Source organism: Balaenoptera musculus, chromosome 13 (genome assembly GCF_009873245.2).
Source record: "Balaenoptera musculus isolate JJ_BM4_2016_0621 chromosome 13, mBalMus1.pri.v3, whole genome shotgun sequence".
In the NCBI taxonomy this organism is placed as follows: domain Eukaryota; kingdom Metazoa; phylum Chordata; class Mammalia; order Artiodactyla; family Balaenopteridae; genus Balaenoptera; species Balaenoptera musculus.
In genome coordinates, this window is record NC_045797.1 from 27,845,747 (window position 1) to 27,867,835 (window position 22,089).

Genomic DNA, 22,089 nt, shown 5'->3' on the forward strand with positions numbered 1-22,089 from the left:
AACAAATAGGCAGCTAACTCATCATAAAGTAGAAGTGTGTGTGTGTGTGTGTGTGTGTGTGTGTCTTTTTAAAAACCACTTAGCTTTGTGTCAGGCTTCACATTGCATTAGTTTTTCCTGTTTTCTTTGGGAGTCAGGCCCAGGTGTATCAGTAACAAGCAATATAATTTTGATTAAGGCATTTAACTTTTCTTGGCTTCAGTTTCCTCCATTGTACAATAAAAGCTTTGTATTCCATCCCCGAGACCTCTTTCAACTCTAACGTTTTAGAGGTCCATGTGACTTTCTTACTTTCCTTTGCTCTAAAAGGAGACAGACTGATGTACTACAGAGAACACTTTCTAGCTGTGTGGATTTGGCAAGTTACTTCATCTTCTTGGGTTTTAGGTTCCTCAGTTATAAAATGGGAGTAATGTCTAATTTATAAGATGCCTAGGATTTAAATGAGATAACACATGCTCATTACATTATTTATTTATTTTCTCTTGACAGATTGGAGCTGATGTAAGTTCTTGCAAGTGATATAATCCTGTAATGATTCAGTACTTGGGAATCATAAATATTTTTGTTGAATAGAATTCCTGCAGTGTTTTATAAATTAAAATCTCTCTCTTAATCTAGGTGGAATGTTCAGAAGTATGTGTCAGATATGGACACTAGGGTAAAACATTTTACTTTTCACAAAAACCTGTGGTTTATTTGGGATTTTTTGGAAATGAGACTCCACAAGGCAGCATTTATGTAGTTGAGTAAAAATGTAGGCTATTAAAAGTTGCTAGTTTCCAAACATATCTTCCTGTTTACCTTTCACTAGGTACCAGAATATTCTTTGGATTATCACAAATAATTAAACCAGTGGTGCAGTTTATTTTGTAGTCTTGTTTAACTGTGACATACCTATGGCACACATGTCAAAAGCATATGTTTTCAAGATCCTGCTTTCTATTAGAAACGGATGTTTAAACATTAGAGTACTTTATATAAAATATAATTTAATAACAAGTTATAAGACTTTGGCTAGCAAGTATTATAGAATATAGTTTTTAGATTTTTAAGCAGCCCCTCTTTGCTTGGTCACATCAAATTTAAGTTTCAAAGCATGTTAGAAATGGGCCATCACTAGATGGCAGTCTTTCTCCAGTTTAATCCATTTATTGTGGGGGAGGGAGACACTGTTCACGTGCAATGTTGATTACCAATATTAGGTTAATTTCAGGAGATCTCTGACTTTTCCAGAATTTAAGACTTGTTTATTTTTGTTTTTAGCATTTTATATCTGATAGCTGATTAGCACTAAGTCTGAGATACACGTGAAATGCTGATGTGAGTTGAACTGTTAGGTACTGATTTATAATTATAATTGCCTTTTCCTGTTAGGCAGTTTGAAACAAAACCTTTAAATCAGTGGTTTTTAACCCTTTGATAACCAGATGAAAACTGTGATGTGTCCCTTAAAAATTACACATATGTGCTTCTGCTTATACTCACAAAATCCACATAAAATCTGGAAATTGTGGTTTTCCAGATGCATACTCATGGAACACAGGTTAATTAAATATAGTCCAAAACTCCTGTTTTAGATATGTGGGTTTTACATTTTATTCTAACTTTTAAAATTCTCAAGATATTCAGGAGGTTCACTATAAATCTTTCATGTTATTCAACATTATTATAATTGAAGAGAATATTAGAATCATAAAGGCCCTAAAATAGGAGAAACAGGTGGGGCCTAGTGATAAGGATGTAGAGAATTCATTAACTTGTTTTGAACTACCTCTCTACACTGTTCTGAAAAATGTATGATCTTTACATTATTGCTGACTGGACTTGAAAGTGGAAGTGAATTGCAGAAATTCAGAGCTAGGCTGATGCTAAAGAGGATTTGTAATGGATTGCTTCCTGTTTTCTAATGAGAAAGCTGAGGGTGAGAGAGATTAACTGAATTGACCAAAGACTCATAGCTAGTTAATTACATTGCTAAACACCAAGGCCACGCAGTCAGGCAGCAAATATCCATTCTTCCTTTCTTTGATTTATACTTTTTTTTATAGAAAGTTCAGGGAGCTAGGATAAATTATGAATTTCTTAACTATGAGATTTTCTTCTCCTTGAGGTTATCTTTTGTCATATTAATGTAGATCTTTGGAGGGAGAAAAATAAGTTTTACATTGTAGAAGGAAGTATATTTACTACCTAACTTAAAAGTATTAATGGGTCAAGATATAACTGAATTTGAAACCAAGAGGCTTGTCTCAGTATTGAATAATAATCTTCTTATACCATTTAGACTGATGAATTTTCCGTGGTTATTCCTCTTCTTCAAATGGCAAGGAATACTGGTGCCTTTACATGGAAATCTTTCTTTTCCTTTCCTTTGGAAGGGGAAAAGTTATGCTTATTTGAGGTTAGTTGAAATGTCAATAGTAGATTCTGTCTTGTGTTTCCCAGTAGCTCTTTTAGGCAAGTGGTTATGCTATAGTATGTCTTAATTGTCAAAGCCGGGATTGTTTATAATTTATTTGAAGATCTTATCCCTTTATTTCAAATGAAGGAGAATGAATCTGGATTGCTCTGGTTTTTCTGAAGTAAGTGTTCAGAATTCTTACCGGAATCCAAACTTGTATATGTAGTTTCTATGGTTACTGCTTGAGTTCTGGGTAGTGGAACTGATCTGCTGAGGAGTGGGTGCTCTCTTATCCACAGGACCAGGGTGGTGATCTGGTACCTACAAATGATTATAGAACCAGAAAATGTTGGTAATGAGCAAATGTATATTTGTTGAATAAATGTCAGAGATCAAAGTGTTCTTAGAGATAATGTTATTCATTTACTCAACGAATGTTTACTCACTGCCTATTACCTGTCTGGCACTGTTTTAGAGGTACAGTGGTGAATATGGCAGACAAAGTTCTTGCCCCTGAGTTTACAATCTAATTGGGATGGGTTGGGGGGAAGATAGTTAACAAACTATGGATGATGAGAAGGAGAAAGTTGCTTGAAGATACAGGGGGTGAGTGTTACTAGTCTAAGAACAGTAAAAACAAAATTCTTGAGGCAGGAAGAGGCTAAAAAAAAAATCCTCTGTAGCAGGAGCATAGAGGATGGAGGAAGGCAAGGCTAGGGGGTGGGACCTAGAGAGAAACAAGGTTAGAGAGATAATCAGAGGTTAGATTATGTGGTATGTTATAGACCATGGTAAGGATTTATGATTTTTATTCCTTTTGTAAAGAGAAGGAATTGGAGCGATTTAAGCAGGAGGCTACATCTGAACTGTTGCTTCATAAAGACCATTTTTACTGCTGTTTGGAGAGTATCTGCATTGGGACAGGGAGTAGAGGGGATGAAGAGTGCAGAACGGAGACTTTTAGGAGGCTATTGCATTGATCCAGTGTGCCGATGATACAGGTTTAGACTAGGGTTTTAGTGGAAATGGTGGGATGGTGGTCAATTTTAAGATATGTTTTGGAGGTTGAGTTGTCAGGACTTACTAATGGATTGGATGGGGTGTATGATGGAAAGAGGTACATGAGGAGTGATTCCTGGATTTGCATTTTTGACTTGGGCAACTGGATAGTGCCATTAGCTGAGATGGAGTAGCTGAGTGGTGGGGAGCTTTTGGGAGAATCAAGTTTGGGAGTGGAGATAGTTTGGTGATAGATGATTTTTTTTTTTTCTGTGTTAAAATTTGAGATGGCTTTTAAAAATCCAATTGGAGTTGTTAAATTATAGCTGAGTATTTGAGTCTAGTGCTCAGGGAAGTGCTCAGAATTGAAGGTATAGATTAGGAAGTCTACCACTGTAATAGTATTATAAAGACATGGGATTAGCTGGCATTTCTTGGTGAGAGAGCATAGGTAGGGAAGAGAAGAGCTTTTACGAATATTTAGAAAAAGAATAGAGGAGGAGGAGCCCAGGAAGGAGATTGAGAAGGCATGTCAGTAAAAGGATGAAAATCACTTAGTGTGGTATCATTGAAGTCTAGAGAAAGCAGTGTTTCAAGAAGGAAGGTATATTTAAACCATAGCAAATGCTGCCTTTAGGTACAGTAGCAGGGATGCTAACTAATGGGGGCTGAGGAAGTAGAAAGAAGTTTTGCTGGGAACGGGAGCAGACAAATGAGATGGTAGCTGGAGGGAAATGTGTAGGTAAGGACAGGTTTCTTAAAGTCATGTTTAAATATCCATGAGAATGACTTAGTAGAGTGGGAGAAATATATAATACAGGATAGGGATAAAAGGGAATAACTGCAGGAGGAAAGTTCTTAGAGACAACAAGAATGACTGACTGTAGATAAGAGCTTGAAATACTTTTTCCATTGTTACAGGAGGGTGGACAGAATAGGAGTTTCAGATGTAAGTAGGTTGGTTGAGGAGAGGAATTTTTTTTTCCTGTGAAGTGCAGCTGAGAGCGAGAGAGAGGGTAGACATTTGAGGAGAGGAGAAGTAAGGTTTTCACACATTTTGGAGACTACAAAGTGATTTTTTGGTGGTGGTATTTGGCGGGATAATTTCATTATTTTTAACTAGCGGTGTCTGGCTGCCCAATTTAAATTTGTCGTCAGATAGCTAAACTGAGTCTAGCAGCACAGTTACGTTATTTCTCTCCAGCAGCGTCAGGTTCTAGGGTATAATCTTGGAGAAAATGTATAGTTAGGTTTATCCAAAATTAAGTTTTTCTAGATTGGTTTAATTGAGAAAGAAAGGTACGGAGGAATTATAATTCAGTCCTTTCATTTTATGATGAGAATTCTGTGATAAATACTGTCAAACACTTACATATTTTTCAGTAAATAAGGAAACAAAATTTTGGATTTTCCTAAAAGAAATACTCATCTAGCTTTGGGGCAACATTAATACAATTGGATTACTCTGTGGTTTATGTAACTTAAATACCTGATTTCCAAATAAATTTGCTTCTGGGTTTGTAATTCTGTTTCTCTTTCTTAGATGTAAATCTGGTATAATCTCCATGCCATTTTTTTTAAAAGGTCTGTCTACGATGGTGAGGAACATGGACGATTCATGGAGAAGCTTGAAACTCGCATCCGCAATCATGACCGAGAAATTGAGAAAATGTGCAACTTTCATTACCAGGGCTTTGTGGACTCTATAACGGAACTGCTGAAAGTAAGAGGAGAAGCCCAGAAACTCAAAGTAAGGAGACTCTAAGACTTGCTTCTCTCTGTCTTGGGGTTTTGATGAACATTAAAAGAGTGGGGAATACATTGCAGGTTACATATTTGTACTAAAAATTTTTGAATAGTAAGAAAGGAGTTTATACTGCAACATAGATAACTGGGATTATGGCTTTTAGCTGGAAAGGATACTGTTTTAAGTTAAAATTTATTTGGGATAACTATGTGTGGATGAGAACCAGTGACAAGAATCAGTTTCTTTCAAACAGAAACTCGGTTGACTCTTCATGTCATCTGTCTGCTTCCTTGCTAGATGAAAGCCATCACTGTTGGATGACAGAATTGCAAGGCATGCCTGTAGAAGTCTTTGCAGCAAGGCAATCTGAGCCAAAGGAAAAAAAAATTAGTGTTAGTTGGGGAGTGTCTTCTACCAAAGCATGAAGGTTCTTTCTTGATATGACAGATTTAAGTTCAGGAAAGAGGCTAACTATATTGGTTTTGTCCCTGGCATAGCAAATTCATGTATCTTGGGTAACTGACTTTGATACAGAAATATTACTGTATTTGATTATGGGATGCTGTCCTAGTGCCCATTGTTACATAATAAACAATATGTACCATATTATCTTTATAAAATTTCCAAAATTTTGAAGTCCAAAACACATTGGGTCCCAAGGTTTCAGATAAGAGTTTATGGACCTGTACAACAACTATCCAATCATCATAAGAAATATAATATTGCCAACAAAATTAAATCTCTCTTTTTTATCCTTCTCAGTGACTCTCTCCACCCTCGCCTCCAAAAGTAACAACTCTTCTGATTTGTTGTTAATGTTCTTTAATGCTTAACTATTATAATTGAAATTAACTTAGATTCCTTTCTCAGTCAATGTACCAAATTTAATTTCAGATGAACTAAAAAGTTAAATGTAAAAAAACCATCAAGGAACTAGTAGAAAATATAGATGAATATTTATGTGATTTTTAGGAGTGAGGGATACATTTCTAAATACAATTCCTAAGCCAGAAAGAAAATATTGATAGGTACGAAAACATTAAAATGAAAGAACTTTCTACATAGAAGTTAAAAGTGTAAAGGTAAATAATAAATAAAAATATTTACAAATACACATGACAAATGATTGATATCCTAACATAGAAAATGTCTACAAATTAATAGGAGAAATATGAACACACTAATAGAAAACTGAGAAATACATGTTAATATACAGTTTACATAAGAAATATAAGGGAACTCTACAATTTAGTATTAAAGGAATGCAAATTTAAACAATAACGTGCCACCTAATAAAATGACAAAGATGAAACAAGTATTAAGATTGGAGATGATACCTATCAACCTGGGAATGCCTGGTTGGAGTGTAGACTGTTACAACTTTTAAGGAGAGCGATTTTATTTATCAATACTGAAAACTCCACATAGTTTTAAGATTTATTCTACAGCTACAGGTGCATATACAGAGATGTTCATGTGATTTTTTATTTTTTAATGGCTAAAACTTTAAAATGTCCCTGAAAGTGATGTGCTAGAGGATTAGTAAAATAAATCATGGTGTATCCATTTAAAAGAGTAATAAACTACAATATATTGTAGAAGGATATCTGACATGGGGAAGCATTAGAAATGTTTGCTTACTGTATAAAGCAGATTAAAAAGTATGAACAATTTGATTCTATTTAAAAAGTTATACCGAGTTTTGGGGAGCTGAAAAGCGTCAGATGGACAGAAGTATCTGAAATATGTGAAAACAAAGATACGGGGCTTCTGCCAGGAGCTGTATGTGCTGTTTGTCCTCACTCAGCCATCCCAGCTTCCCATCCGTCTTCACCTTGGGCTGTTCTTGATGCCTGTATTCCAAAACCTCTCCCTCTGCTCCTCGGGCCCTTTGTCCATGATGGGCAGCGGGGTGCTCTGTGTCTGGTTACTGAAGTAGTCATGTGGTTAAGTACCTGAATATTGCCCATAATGCTCACCATTAACACCTGGGAGACTCTGCTCTAGGGGGCATACATTCAACCTGTGTTAAGAGCCTATGAAACTTAGAAATTCTTGAACTTGAGAAAAGAGTTTAGAAAATGGAAAAGGTTAAGTATTACCTACTGTAAATACTATTTGAACATAACAATGAAAAATCCTACTCTCTCTAGGATGTCCATTACTTCTTTTGATTCACAGTATGTATGTTGGTACGTGTGTGTGTGTATATATACACACACATGCATATATATGTTCTCTGAATCAACAAGTAGCATCCTAGACAGGCAGTATAGATTTCCTCTCATTGTTATGTTCAAATAGTATTGAAATAGTAATTACCTTTCTTATCAGAAGCTTTGGTTAGGCGCCTATGGATGTTTTAGAACTCTGGTTTGCATGAAATCAATTTAGTGGGCCATGATCAGTATTTTTAATAAAAATTGAAATAGAATAAAAAAGGAAACAATAAAGTGTATTACATGTAGTAAGTCTAAACATTGTTTCTTGAAAATTTTGTTTCTCTGTGTTTGTGTGTGTCTGTGTGTGTGCACACACGTGTGCATTCCCTATACTTGTGTACTGGGTTGCAATGTAAAATATATTTCTTACAATGAGTTTGAGGTAAAAAAAATTTCAGAAATGGTATCTTTATAAAGTAAACAAGTTATTTTAGTAGAAACAGTGATGCTGAATTTAGTAGTATTTATGGAAGGTTGAATTTTTTGAAATCTGTTTACACGAAAAAAAATTAATTATTCTTGAACAATGATCACTCAAGGCAACCCACCCCATTTTTATTCACATCGCTTAAAAGCTTTTTCTTGTATTGAGCTGATATTAACCCCATTTTTGAATAACATTCATTTATTGGTTTGAATAATAAACTCTTCAGTCTCACTTATTCTAGACCAAGGATCAGCAAGCTATATCTTGCAAGCCAAATCCAGCTTGCTTCCTAATTTTGTAATAAAGTTTTATTGGAACACAGCAATGCCCGTTCATTTATGTTACGTTTATGGCTGCATTTTTGCTACAATGGCAGTGCATGTGGTAATCTGCTCAGAAAGTGATAGTCCAGGTATAGTGTATAGTGTATAGTTTAGGGCAAAGTTTTCAAAGGTGTGTTCCTGAAAAACTAGTTTCTTGAGATGATCCTCAATAAAAGGATGTTACGTAAAATAAGTTGGAAAACACCGTGTGATATCTCCTTCTTGGGCTTCAGGAAGTCCTGAATAAACTAACCTGTTTAGTGGTATTTCCCATACATATTGATGTGTGTGTGTGTATACAGAGTGCAGAGTACCTTTTAACTACCATTTCTTGGTGTTCCAAGAGACATAATAGGAAATGCTGGGTTAAGGGAGTGTCTTAAAAGCGAAAGGAGTCGCAGTTATTGGTGGAAGTATAGAAAGCCTCTATTAAAGAAAGCTTTAGAAGTTAATATTGCTCATGTTTTGATAATGTTTAAGAAGGTGAGGAAATTACTATTCTATATACTTAATTTTTTTATATCTGTTGATTCTTCAAAAGTGGCTACCAAAATAAGTGGTGCCAGTTCCTTTAAATTATGAACTGTACATAATTTTAAAGCTTGTTCACCTGATTTTGACTGTCTGATGGAGAGATTAATTTAGAAAAATGGGAATGTGGAAGTGTTAGAAACTATTAAGAATTAATAATCCAAAAAATTAAGATAAAAGGTTTTCTAAAATTAGGTAAGTAGAAATATTTGACCTGAGTTAAAAAGTTCAATTTATACTCAAGTTTTCCAGGAATACATTGGTGAAGTGAGGACTATCTATGATAAAATTTGTTCTTTCTACATATAGTAGAGATGGTAAGGTTCTTTGTGGGTTATTTTTTCTATTATATTTTTTCTTTCCTTTCCAAATGAAAGTGTGATCTTTAGTTGTTATGTTATTTTAGTTTGTAATATTTCAAACTGAACATATTTTTTAGTAATTTTTTTTATTGTTCAAAAGGTCATACAAATGTTCAGTAGAAAAGTTGATATAATTTGATCCCAAGAGAACACCACTAAACCAAAATGTGGTGGCATATGGAAACAATCTGAATACCTATTCTTAGTCTTTTCATTTAAAATTTTGATCTTATCCAACTATTATCTAAGTGTTTTTTATGAGTTTAAATTGTCTTCTCTCCACAGAATCAAGTGACGGATACTAATAGAAAACTACAACATGAGGGAAAGGAAGTAAGGCCAGTTTACCTTTTGAAAAAATGTTTTCTGTTTCCTGTCATTCTCTTTGATAACTGTGTTCTTGATTTAGTGGCTTGTAAGACCATAAGCAGCATGTTGGAGGAACTTGGACATTATCATTGCTTCTCCTAATGTTTATCTGAAGTAAATGAATATAGCACTAGAAAGCTTAATGAGAGTACATAGCCTCCTTCCTTAGCTGTGTTTTTAAATCACTTAAGTAGTCATAATATGGCCAATGCTGTTTCCTCTGCCTGGAATGTTCTTTCCCAAATGTTTACCTACTTCAGATCTTTGCTCCTCACATGTTACCTCCTTCATGAGGCCTTTTCTAACCACCTTATTTAGAATTGCAGTCTCACTTTCACCCCTTGTATTCTTTTTACCTTTCCTGCTCTGTTTTTCTCCATTGCACCTATCATGCTTTGATATTATACATTTTTCCTTATATGTTTGTTTTTTGTGTCTCCTTCCATTAGAAATTAAGTTCCATGAGGTCAAGTTTTTTTTTTTTTTTTTTTAACTGCATTGCCATATCCCCTCTACCTACCTAAACAGTGACTGGCACAACATGAATATGCATAAGTATTTGTTAAAAAAAAAAAGAATCTGATTCTGTTAATTGATATACTCATCATTTAAATCATCATAGTTTATAAGATTATTTTACATCCATTTTCTCACTTAATCCTCATGGCAGACCTATGACAAAGTCAGGACTGGTATTATCACTATTTTATTGATTAGGAAACTAAAACAGATGATTTGCTAAAGTTTACATAGTAATTGGCAAGGCTGGGACTAAAACCCAAGTTTTCTGACTTATAGTCTATTACTGTTCTCTGTATCATGTACCTTCCTCATTGCCTAATACTTATTTAGTGTTTAATTTTAATAATCTTTAAGATTAGCCTTTGATCGTCTTATCAGTAACTTAATCAGGACCATTCCCTTTTTTCTTTTTTGCATAGTATCTAAGTAGATAACATTTTTAGGAAAGGGTATGGGATAAATACTATAAGAGGCCATGTAGATTATTGCTTTTTAAAAGTTTGTCTCACATATTTTAAGTTTTTGCAAAGAATGCAGTTTCTTCTAGTTTTACTGTGGTATGACTTCAGATGGAAGACTTTAAAATGCTGTGAGAAGAAGAGTGAGATACTCTTCATTTAACTGGAACTCTTGGAAAAGCCACAACTTCTAACTGTGTGGTTTATTTGTTGAAATACAGATTTAGTTGCAGATTATTTTCAAGATTCATTTGAAGCTGTATAGGAAGGACTGTTTTCCTCTAGGAGTCTAGCACTGATGACAGAAATATAGGATCTTCTTAGAAGATTGATGAAATCATAAATCATGAAGAGTCTGAATAGGGTGTGGAGCAAATCTGCACTTTTTTTCTTTTCTCCTGGATAGCCCCTGAATTTTAAGATTTCATTTCACCTAGCCTTTTCTAGTGTAGTATGTATGCATCTTGGGGAGAAAGTGGGAAACCATACAGGGATGTTTTACTGGTTGAGAAAGGCAGTTCCGTAGTCCACTTGGCAGGTCTTAGTATGAAACTGTCTGGGACTTTCTGATGAATTGAACATAGGGTGGAAAAATGTGAGTGAAAGCTTTTTATTTACAGCTGTTGGCATAATTCAGTTTTTTTCCCTCTTGCTAAGCTGGTAATAGCAATGGAAGAGCTGAAGCAGTGTCGACTACAACAGAGAAATATTTCTGCCACTGTTGATAAATTAATGCTGTGTCTTCCAGGTGAGGAACTGGAAATAGAGTAGAATTCTTGATGCAATTCCTTTAGCTTTAATTAGTCTTTTCACTTTCTCTAAATAATGCTTGTGTGCTCTTTTTCCCCTTCTCTTTCAAGTCCTGGAGATGTATAGCAAACTGAGGGACCAGATGAAAACTAAAAGGTAAGATATTTTTTTGTTGAATACTTTGTATTATCTAAAATTTCTGTTATTTAGAATTTTTTTAAAAGTCCATATTTAGCATAACTTTTCAAAAAATAATTAAGTCCATATAACATCTTCTCTCGCCTTTTGTATATCTATTGATTCATCCTGAGAGTTATTTACATATGCTGATGTATTTTGTCATGTATTATGTTTAATAAAAAACACTACACGCAGTTTGATTTTTAGAAGACCCAGCTTTTTAGGGGGAAAAGCATGTAACTGTTTTAGTGATAGTTAATTTGAGAAACATGCTTTGGTTTAGTATTATAGTAGAAAAAATAGTTACTGGTTTTGCTGGGGTGAATCAGTCAGGGTTCTCCATTGAAATAGAACCAGTGTTGTGTGTGTGTGTGTGTGTGTGTGTGTGTGTGTGCAGAGAGAGAGAGAGAGAGTGATTTTTTTAGCAAATTGGTTCACATGATTATGGAGGTCCAAATCTGCATAGTAGGCTGGTAGGCTGGTGTCAGGGAAGAGTAAATATTGTTGCCTGAGTCTGAAGGCAGTCTGCTGGCAGAATTCCGTCTTCCTCTGGGGAGTTTAGTCTTTTTCCTATCAAGGCCTTTAACTGATTTAATGAGGCCCACCCACATTATGGAGAATATTCATCTTTACTCAGTCTACTGATTTAAGTGCTAATAATCTCATGTAAAATATACCTTCACAGAAATATCCAGAATAATATTTGACCAAATCTCTGGGTACTATGGCCTAACCAAGTTGACATATAAAATTAACCATCACAAGGGGCAAGGTCAAGGTTAAGTTCAGAGGAGTCTTTTCCTGTGTGTTATTTTCATCTGGTTTTATTCCACAGGAAACTTGATAGTGACTCTTTGGCTCTTCTTCCCAAACTAGAGTAAGCACCTCCATCCTCTCTTCCCTGGAGTACCCAGTGGTATGATGGGGGTATGTGAAGCTATAAGATAAACAGGACACATCTTCCTGGAATGTTAATTTTACCTAGTTTTGAGGGAAAAAGTATGGAATTAAAATGTATTTAATACTGAAATAAGATTAAAAATATTGTGAATAAAAATGATAAATTCTCAAGAATTTTAAAGTTAAAGCATGAGGCATCAATATTTTTTGAATTTCTTTTTTTTTTTTTAACTTTGGGTTTATTTATTTATTTATTTTTATGGCTGTGTTGGGTCTTTGTTTCTGTGTGAGGGCTTTCTCTAGTTGTGGCAAGTGGGGGCCATTCTTCATCGCGGTGCGCGGGCCTCTCACTATCGCGGCCTCTCTTGTTGCGGAGCACAGGCTCCAGACGCGCAGGCTCAGTAATTGTGGCTCACGGGCCCAGTTGCTCCGCGGCATGTGGAATCTTCCCAGACCAGGGCTCGAACCCGTATTCTCTGCATTGGCAGGCAGATTCTCAACCACTGCGCCACCAGGGAAGCCTTGAATTTCTTAAGATTATTTCCCAGACTGCCTTCTCCCTGGGAGGATACATTCATATAAGAGAACATAGGTTGAACAGTATGAGAAATTCTGTTCAGTGAGATAGAAAGTAATATTATTTCCCTGATAACCTTTTTGTGAAGTTCTAAAATTATAGAAAATTACAGAGATTAAAAAAAAACTTCAGTATCAACTTCTCTGAATTAACAGATAGCAACAATTCCAGTTTTGATTCATATATATGTAAATATTTATGACATATATATAAACACATATGGACAGAAAGAGGTAAAGATGTACATTTAAAAAAATTATAGATAAAACTCATATCCCCTTCCTCAGTCCTGTCCCTTTCCCTACTCTGTTGGGGAAACTAGTATCATAAATTTGGTGTGTCCTTCTAGTCCATGTTTTTAATATCCATAAATCATATGTTGTATTTTGTGTTTTTAGAAACATTTACATGAATAGTTCTCAGTCCTTGTGTTTTTGAGATTCATTCATTCAATAAAAATGAATTGAGTACTTACTGTGTTGTTAGGCATTGCTATTAGTGCTGGGAATATAGCTCTGAACAAAATAGACAAAAATATCTGCTGTTGTGGGGCTTACGTACTAGTGGAGAGCTTTTTAAAATTTATGTATAGAGATCTAGTTCACTTATTTTAATTGCTGTATAGTAGTCTATTATATGAACAACCCACATTTCTCCTCTTAATTTGAGTGGCTGTCATAAGTACTGTTCACCAGTATTTCTAGCTCAACCTTTTTCTGGCACAAAGAGTAGGTTTATATGTCTTGGGCTCCTTTGAGCTGTATCAACACTGCACACTGAGTTGCCCTCCTATATTGTATCCTCCTTACTCTACTTGGGCTCTAATACCCTGTGTTATGCTTCTGTCTTGCCTGAATGCCCTCCTCATCCCTGTTTGGCTCTGACCCTCCATGCAATGCTGCCTTCCTATACAGACAGTCTTACCCCACTAGGTCCCTTGTATCCCATGCTGGTCCATCTTACCCCTCACCCACCAGTATGAATGCTCTCATTTATTTAGGTCTTCTTTAATATTTTTCAGCAATGTTTTTAGTTTTTAGTGAATAAGTCTTACATATCTTTCGTCATATTTATCCCTAATTATTTTGTATTTTTTGATGCTTATTTTAAGTGGTATTGCTGGGGCTTCCCTGGTGGCCCAGTGGTTAAGACTCTGCCCTTCCAATGCAGGGGGCATGTGTTTGAATTCTGGTCAGGAAACTAAGATCCCACATGCTGCAGTGGCGCAGCCAAAAAATAAAAATAAAAATAAAAAATAAATAAATGGTATTGCTTCTTAAATTTCAATTTTTAGTCATTTATTACTAGTATACTATTAAATTTGTATATTTATCTTGTATTCTGCAACCTTACTAAATCACTTACTAATTCTAGTAGCATTTTTGTGTATTCCATTGGATTTTCTATGTAGCTGATTATCTTGTCTAAAAATAAAGACAGGTATATTTCTTTCTTTCCAATTGGGATGCTTTCTTTTTGGTTTGTTTTTCTTGTTTTATTGAACTGGCTATGTTGAATAGATTATTTCCCAGACTGCCTTCTCCCTGGGAGGATACATTCATATAAGAGAACATAGGTTGAACAGTATGAGAAATTCTGTTCACTGAGATAGAAAGTAATATTATTTCCCTGGTAACCTTTTTGTGAAGTTCTAAAATTATAGAAAATTACAGAGATTAAAAAAAACTTCAGTATCAACTTGTTGAATAGAAGTAGTGAGAGTAGATATCTTTGCCCTGTTCCTGATCTTAGGGGGAAAGCATTTAACCATTAAATCATATATGTTAGATGTAGTCTTTTTGTACATGCCATTTAGAAGGCTGAAGAAGTTCCCTTCTATTTCTAGTTGTTGAAAGTTTCTATCAGGAATGAATATTGTTTTTGTCAAATGCTTTTTCTATGTCAGTGAGATGATCATATGTTTTTTAAAATTTTCTTTTTTAGTTTATTAATATGATAAATTGTATTGAATGTTAAACCAAACTTTCATTCATGGAATAAATCCCACTTGGTCATGGTAAATTATCCTTTTTAATATGATGTGGTATTTGATTTGCTAAAATTTTGTTGAGGAGTTTTGTATCTATGTTCATGAGAAATACTTGTCTGTAGTTTTCTTTTTTGTAATATCTTTGTTTTTGGTATCAGATTAATGCTGGCCTCGTGAATAACTTGGAAAGTTTTCCCTCTTTGGTTTTCCAGAAGAATTTGTGTAGTGTTGGCAATTACCTTCCTTAAATATTTGGTAGAATCTAACAGTGAAACCACTTGGCCCAGGAGATTTGTTTGTTTTTGGTGAGAAAGTTGTTAACTACAAATTTAATTTAAAAAATAAATACACGGCTGTTTGCATTTTGTGTTTCTTGAGTAAATTTTGCTTATTTGTATCTTTCAAATAATTTGTCCATTCATCCAAGTTTTTGAATTCCTTAACAATAGTTATTCATGATATTCCTGTATTATTTTAACAGTGTAGGATCTATAGTGATACTTTCTCTTTCATTGCTTATGTTGATAATTTGTCTTTTCTCTCTTTGTTTCTGTCTCTGTCTCTCTGATTATTTTGGCTAGAGGTTTGTCAATTTTATTATTTTTTTGAAAATAATAATTTAGGTTTTACTGAGCTTTTTTCCTTGTTTTTCTATTTTACTGATTTTCGCTGGTATCTTTAGTATTTCCTTTCTCCTGCTTACTTGGGGTTTAATTTGCTCTTACAAATTGAAGTATAGTTGATATACAATGTTGTGTTAGTTTCAAGTGTACATCAAAGTGATTCAGTTTTATATATATATATATATATATCTCACAATATATATCTCATATTTTCTTTATCCATTCATCTCTTGATGGACACTTGGGTTGCTTCCATGTCTTGGCTATTGTAAATAATTTGCTCTTTTTCTAGCTTTATTAGGTGGAGGCCTAGGGCATTGATTTTGGTTCTGTTTTCTAATGTAGCCATATAAAGCTGTACATTTCTCTCTAAGCAGTGCTTTGACTGCATCTTACATGTTTTATGATGTTGTGGGGGGTTTTTTACATTTATTTCAAATATTTTCTAATTTTTTTTGTAATTTTTAGAATTTCACCGACTATTTAGAAGTTCATTGGTTAATTTCTAAATATTAGGGGATTTCCCAGATTTATCAAAATTGATTTATAATTTCACTTCACTGTGTTCATAAATGTAAAATGTATGATTGCAACCTTTTATATTTTTTGAGACTTGTTTTATGCCCCAGCATATGGTCTGTTTTGGTGAAAATGACATATACACTTCAAAATAATATATATTGTTATTGAGGAGAGCATTCTTTAACTGTCATTTAGATATACTTGGTGTTGTGCAGGTTTTCTCTATCCTTATGATTTTGTATTTGTTATTTGTTGACAGAGGAGTGTTGAAGTTGCCTATTATAACTGGATTTGCATATGTCTTCTTTCTGTTCTTTTAGTTTTTGCTATGTGTATTTTGAAGCTCTCTTATTGGATGCATATACATTAAGCATTGTTGTATCTTCTTGACGAAAGGACCCATTTGTTATTATGGAAGGTTCTTCTTTATCCCTGGTAATATTCTTTTTTTCTGAAATATGTGTTGTTTGGTATTAATGCAGCCAGCCACTGCTGCTTTCTTTTTAATTTTTACATTGTCTGTTTTTAATATCCTTTTTTCTAAAATATTCTTAACAGCTTCATTGAGATACAGTTTACATACTTTTCACTTCATTCATTTAATGTATACAATTCAGTGGCTTTAGTGTAGTCAGAGTTGTGTGACCATCACCACAATCAATTGTAGAATGTTTTTATTCTTCACAAAAGAAATTCTGAGCCCCCTTGCCATCAGCACACAATTTTCTCCCTGCCCCCCTTGCTGGCTACTGGGAACTACTGATTTACTTTCTGTTTCTTCAGATTTGCCTATTCTGGACATTTCATATAAATGGAATATATATCGTTCTTTGTGATTGGCTTCTTTCATTTAACAAAATGTTTCCAAGGTTAATCCATGTTGTACCATATATCAGTACTTCATTTCTTTTTTTAATTAATTAATTAATTAACTAATTAATTTTTGGCTGCGTTGCGTCTTCATTGCTGCGCACGGGCTTTTTCTAGTTGCGGTGAGCGGGGGCTACTCTTCATTGTGGTGTGCGGGCTTCTCATTGCGATGGCTTCTCTGGTTGTGGAGCACAGGCTCTAGGAACGTGGGCTTCAATAGTTGTGGCATGTGGGCTCAGTAGTTGTGGCTTGTGGGCTCTAGAGTACAGAGTAGTTGTGGCGTACGGGCTTAGTTGCTCCGCGGCATGTGGGATCTTCCCAGACCAGGGCTCAAACCTGTGTTCCCTGCACTGGCAGGCGGATTCTTAACCGCTGCGCCACCAGGGAAGTCCCATCTCTTTAATTGCTGAATATTCCACTGTATGGATTTACCACATTTTATTTATCCATTCATTAGTTGATGAGCATTTGGGTTTACAATTTTGGGTTTTTACAAATAATGCTGCTATGCAATTTTGTTTACAGGTTGTTGTATGGACATACGTTTTCATTTCTCTTGGCTATATACACCTAGGAATGAAATTTTGCTGGATCATGGTAACTCTGTTTAACCATTTGAGGAACTGCCAGACTGTTTTCCAAAGCAGCTGTGCCATTTTACCTTCCCCCCAGCAGCATATGAGGATTTGATTTTCTGTACATCCTAGCCAATACTTATTACTGTCTGTCTTTTGATTATGGCCATCTTGGTGGGTGTGAAATGCTATCTCGTTGTTCACCTTCATTTTGAAATATATTTTTGATGGGCATATAATTCTAGGTTTATAGATTCATTAGTTCTTAAGGTATCATTTTTTTGTCTTTTGGCTTATGTAGTTTCTGAGGGAGAAGTATATGAACAGCCTTAACTTTTTTGTCACTCTACTTAATGTGTCTTTTCTTCAGCTGTTTAAAAACTTTTGTCTGTATAATTTGTTCTCAGCAATTTGATTTTGATATGCTTTGGTGTAAATATGTTTGTATGCATGAATATGTGTGTATATTTATACTGCTTGTGGTTTGTTTAGTTGCTTGTTTTTTTTTGAAATTTTCATAAATCTGGAAGATGTTCAGATATTATTTTTCCAAACATTTTTTTTGTCCTTTTTCCATCCTCATTCTGAGACTTCAGTTATATCTATGTTGGACAACTTCACATAATCCCACAGGTGACTTGAGGATCTTCTTTTTCTCCAGTCTTTTTTCTCTTTGCTTTATATGGGATAGATTTTATTGCTGTGTTCTTTCTTTTTCATTGTCTAATCTTTTAATCTCATCCAGTGAAATTTTCATTTCAGATGATATATTTTTCATCGTTAGGAGTTCCATTTGGTTTTTTATGTTTAATTTCTTTTGTTATTTTTGCATCTTTTAAAAATACCTGTAACAGAGCTCTAATTTCTGTTTTTATGTACTTCTTTGCTAGTTCTGTCACTTCTGGTATTTTGGATTTCTCTGAAGATTATTTTGTTTTTCCTAGTTACAGGTCATTTTTTTGGTTCTTATCATGTCTTGTAAGTTTTGATTGGATAATTGTCATTATATTATGTTGTTGAGTGTCTGGATTTTGGGGAGCTTTTTTTTCTTAGAGGGTGTTGGTCTTTGTTTTGGCAAACAGTTTAGTTGATTCCAGATCCACTTGATCCCAATCCCATCAGACCCCGTTTTTAAGCTTTGGGAGGCCCTCCTTCATTCCAGGGGTTGCTCGGAGTAGTATTCATCTACTTTGAAAAGCTCAGAAATCCCCAGGGACTCTTCACTTTGGCTGTTCAGTGTTCAGATGTTTCTCTGTCTTGTCTGAGCTCCTTGAGGTGTTTATCTTACATCTTGCTGCTGTCTTTCTGTCTCTCCTTCCTTGCCTTCTCTCCCTCCCTTCTCTTCCTTCTCTTCCTTCCCTCTCTTCTTTATGCCTGTTCATGCAGAATTTCACTTTTCCTGTGCCTGGCCTAGTACTTAGCAAAGACTCAAGGGAACCCTTATGTAACTTTCTGCATTGCTTCCTTTTTTTTTTTGTTTTTTGGGAATTCTGCTGCACAACCGTAAGGTGCATAAGCTTTCCTGAACTCCTATCTCTGATGCTAAGTCTGCTAAGTTGTTGGGCTCTGTTTGGGTTTTCTCTGACTGTGTCCATGATCTAGAAATCACATTCAGGCAGATAACCCAGATAACTATTTTTTATTTTATTTATTTATTTTTTGGCTGCGTTGGGTCTTTGTTGCTGCGCCCGGGATTTTTCTAGTTGTGGAGAGCAGGGGCTACTCAACGTTGCGGTGCACGGGCTTCTCATTGCAGTGGCTTCTCTTGTTGCGGAGCACGGGCTCTAGACGCATGGGCTTCAGTATTTGTGGCACGGGGGCTCAGCAGTTGTGGCTCACGGGCTCTAGAGCGCTGACTCAGTAGTTGTGGTGCCTGGGTTTTGTTGCTCAGAGGCATGTGGGATCTTCCCAGACCAGGGCTTGAACCCATGTCCCCTGCATTGGCAGGCGGATTCTTAACCACTGTGCCACCAGGGAAGCCCCCCAGATAACTATTAAATTCACCTTGTTTCCCTTTTTTCAGAGATCACAGGTCTGTGTTACTTGATGTTCACTATGTGAAAGCAGTTGTTTTATGTATTTTAGCCAGTATTTTACTTCTTAAGAGTGAGAGTTCATGTCTGTTCTTTGTTATTCCTTAATGGCTGGAAGCCTAGTTATTTTTTTTAAAGCTATAAATACTCATTATACTACTAGGTTTTATGTTCCCTGAGGAAAGATATCTGACCATCTTTCTATCTCTAGCACATAGAAGGGATTAAATATTTCTTAATGATGCTCTTTAATTAGGAAAGACACTAATATTTTCTGTGTGGAAAGCTTTTGTTTTATATTCTTATCATACTCTGAATTTAAAAAATTTCTCATGGGTAGTTGTAATCCACTTTGAAAGATTACTTATTAGAATTTAAAAAAACCATCATTGTGAACGAGTTCCATACCATGACAAAAAAGTACCAAAATTTAATTTGCCTAGAATCAACATTCTTCTTCTCAGGATTGCATTCAACCATGTCTAAGTTATTCTGACCTTAAGTTATCCAATTTTTAGGATTATTTAGACATCTTTTCCTGCCTTATTTAAAAAAATTTTTTACTTTTAATTCATTTACTTTCTTTCTGCTCACATCTCTATTAGGGAGCCTGCATGTGGTGGGGGGAGGGGAAGAGCTAGTACATTTGGCTTTTGATTCAGTTTTAATGTTTAGAGGTTGTCAAGAGTAATGTCAAAATCTTGTTTTAGATTTCCACGGCCCCTGGAAATAGAATTTTTTTCTTTTGGTGTCTGCTGTAGAGGTGTTTAATTGTCTGTCATTCTTTAACCTGTCACTGATATTGAAGTACACTAGAAATTTGAATGAATCTTATTGATCTGTTATAGTTGGAGTATGAGTATGTTAGGGAAAGGACAATGGGGAAATAAAGTAACATTCTTTATTGCCAGAAATCACTGGGTTTTGTACTAATTAGCCTTGAAAAATGTGGAGTTATTTGACAGACCAGATGTTTTCACCATGCAGCCATGTGTCTCATCAGTGAATGTGCCTTGTGTCTGCAGGCAACATTGTTAGATTTTTCTCATTCTATAAACAATGTTCCAAAATATAACTAAACCCTAAAGTGTGTTTATCTTTTTGGCTTAATTTCTAGGTTTATATCCATTCTAAAGTTTCTCTCTAGAGGAAATGCATTTTATTGCACATAGCTCTTCGTACCTAATTGTAGTATAAACACCATTCTGTTTATACTAAACCATGTGAATTTTATTGTTTGTGAGTCTGTAAAATTTTAATAAAAGCAACCATTTCAGATTAAACTATATTTGTAATTTTATTTCTTAATTTAGGGGAAATAAATCTTTCTTCCCTTCATTTATTTGGACTAAGATTTTGATTTTTGGAACACAGGAGGGAAAAACATAAACAAAGAAAACAAGTAAATCCAACCTCTAATCTTTAGTGTTTGTGGTATTACGTGCATTGGAGTAAGAAGAGTTTAAGTATCTCCCATGGAATTCATTCTTAAAACCTAAAATAGAACTATAAGTCTTTTACTTACAGGATCAAAACTGAGTTTTTCCTATACTAAATATATTATGGGAAATGTGGAAATTAGGAAGTTAAAAACATGAAGAAGAAAACTGTTACCCATAATGTTTCTATCCAAAGGAAAGAAAAATCATGGTTAACATTTTTGTATATATTTTCTTATTCATTTTCTGTGTACTTATGTTTGTGTGTGTGCTTGTATTTAGTACTGTGTAGCTCATACATACATACATATTCATAATTTATACATGTATAAGTATTTGCAATTTTGAAAAATGTTATGATCATACTTGTAATTTCAATGTTTTTGAAATAATTTTCACTCAACAATATTGTAAACACTTTGCTGTTTTATTATTCTTTGCATATACATATATACTACATGGATATATCATAATGCATTTAACCAATTCCTTGTTAATAGACTTCTAGATTAGTTTTTTATTTGTTAATATAAATAACTACAGTTCAAGAGGCTTATACATATTTTTGTACATGTAATTTTTTGTGGGGGGGCATGCAACTGTTTAGAATACTTGTTTGGTGAAATTTTTCATTGAAAACATGTATTATTAATATAAATATGTTTACCAGCAGGCTGTGAATTCTCATTTATTAAAATCCATTATTTTTTAAGAAATCGTTGGCAGTTTGAGTGACAAAATTATATTTTTTATTTTCATTTCTTCACATCAGTTCAACTTTTTTTTTTTTCATGTTTGCCTTTTTGGGGGCTCTTTTGTGACTTTTCTTTGTTCAATGCTTAAAAAAAAATCCCTCAGGTTTATATGTTACAACTAATCCTTGCCAGGTTGTTGTTTCCTCTTTATTCTTATTCTCTTTTTATGTATAACTTATTTTGCTTTTACCTGTTCAACTGTATCAATCTTAGTTTTATTTGTTCTCTTATGCTTATGGAAGCTTTCCTACCTATCAGATAAATATTGTCCCTATTATTATTATGAAATGTCCTTCTGTGTTTCCAGCAATATTTGTTGTCTTAAAATCTAATGTGTCTGATATTAATATAGCCATTCCAGCACTTTTATGGTTACTTTTGGGGTATATCTTATTCTAGCTTTTACTTCAGTCTGTTTGTATCTGTGACTCTAAAGTGGGTTTCTTGTAAGCAGCATATAGTTGGATCATGCTTTTTATTTTATTTACTTATTTTTTATTTTATTTTAGCC

General features: G+C 34.5%; 1 protein-coding gene across 2 annotated transcripts in view; it reads left to right on the top strand.

Moving 5' to 3' along the window:
* EXOC6B (exocyst complex component 6B) overlaps positions 1–22,089 on the top strand; it is a 714,846-nt gene that overhangs the window by 88,661 nt on the left and 604,096 nt on the right. For both annotated transcript variants that reach the window (XM_036873122.1, XM_036873124.1), the window contains exons 2-5: positions 4,988–5,153; positions 9,301–9,348; positions 11,022–11,112; positions 11,225–11,270. In XM_036873122.1, the coding sequence (XP_036729017.1) occupies positions 4,988–5,153; positions 9,301–9,348; positions 11,022–11,112; positions 11,225–11,270 (351 nt within the window). The remainder of the gene's footprint in view (positions 1–4,987; positions 5,154–9,300; positions 9,349–11,021; positions 11,113–11,224; positions 11,271–22,089) is intronic.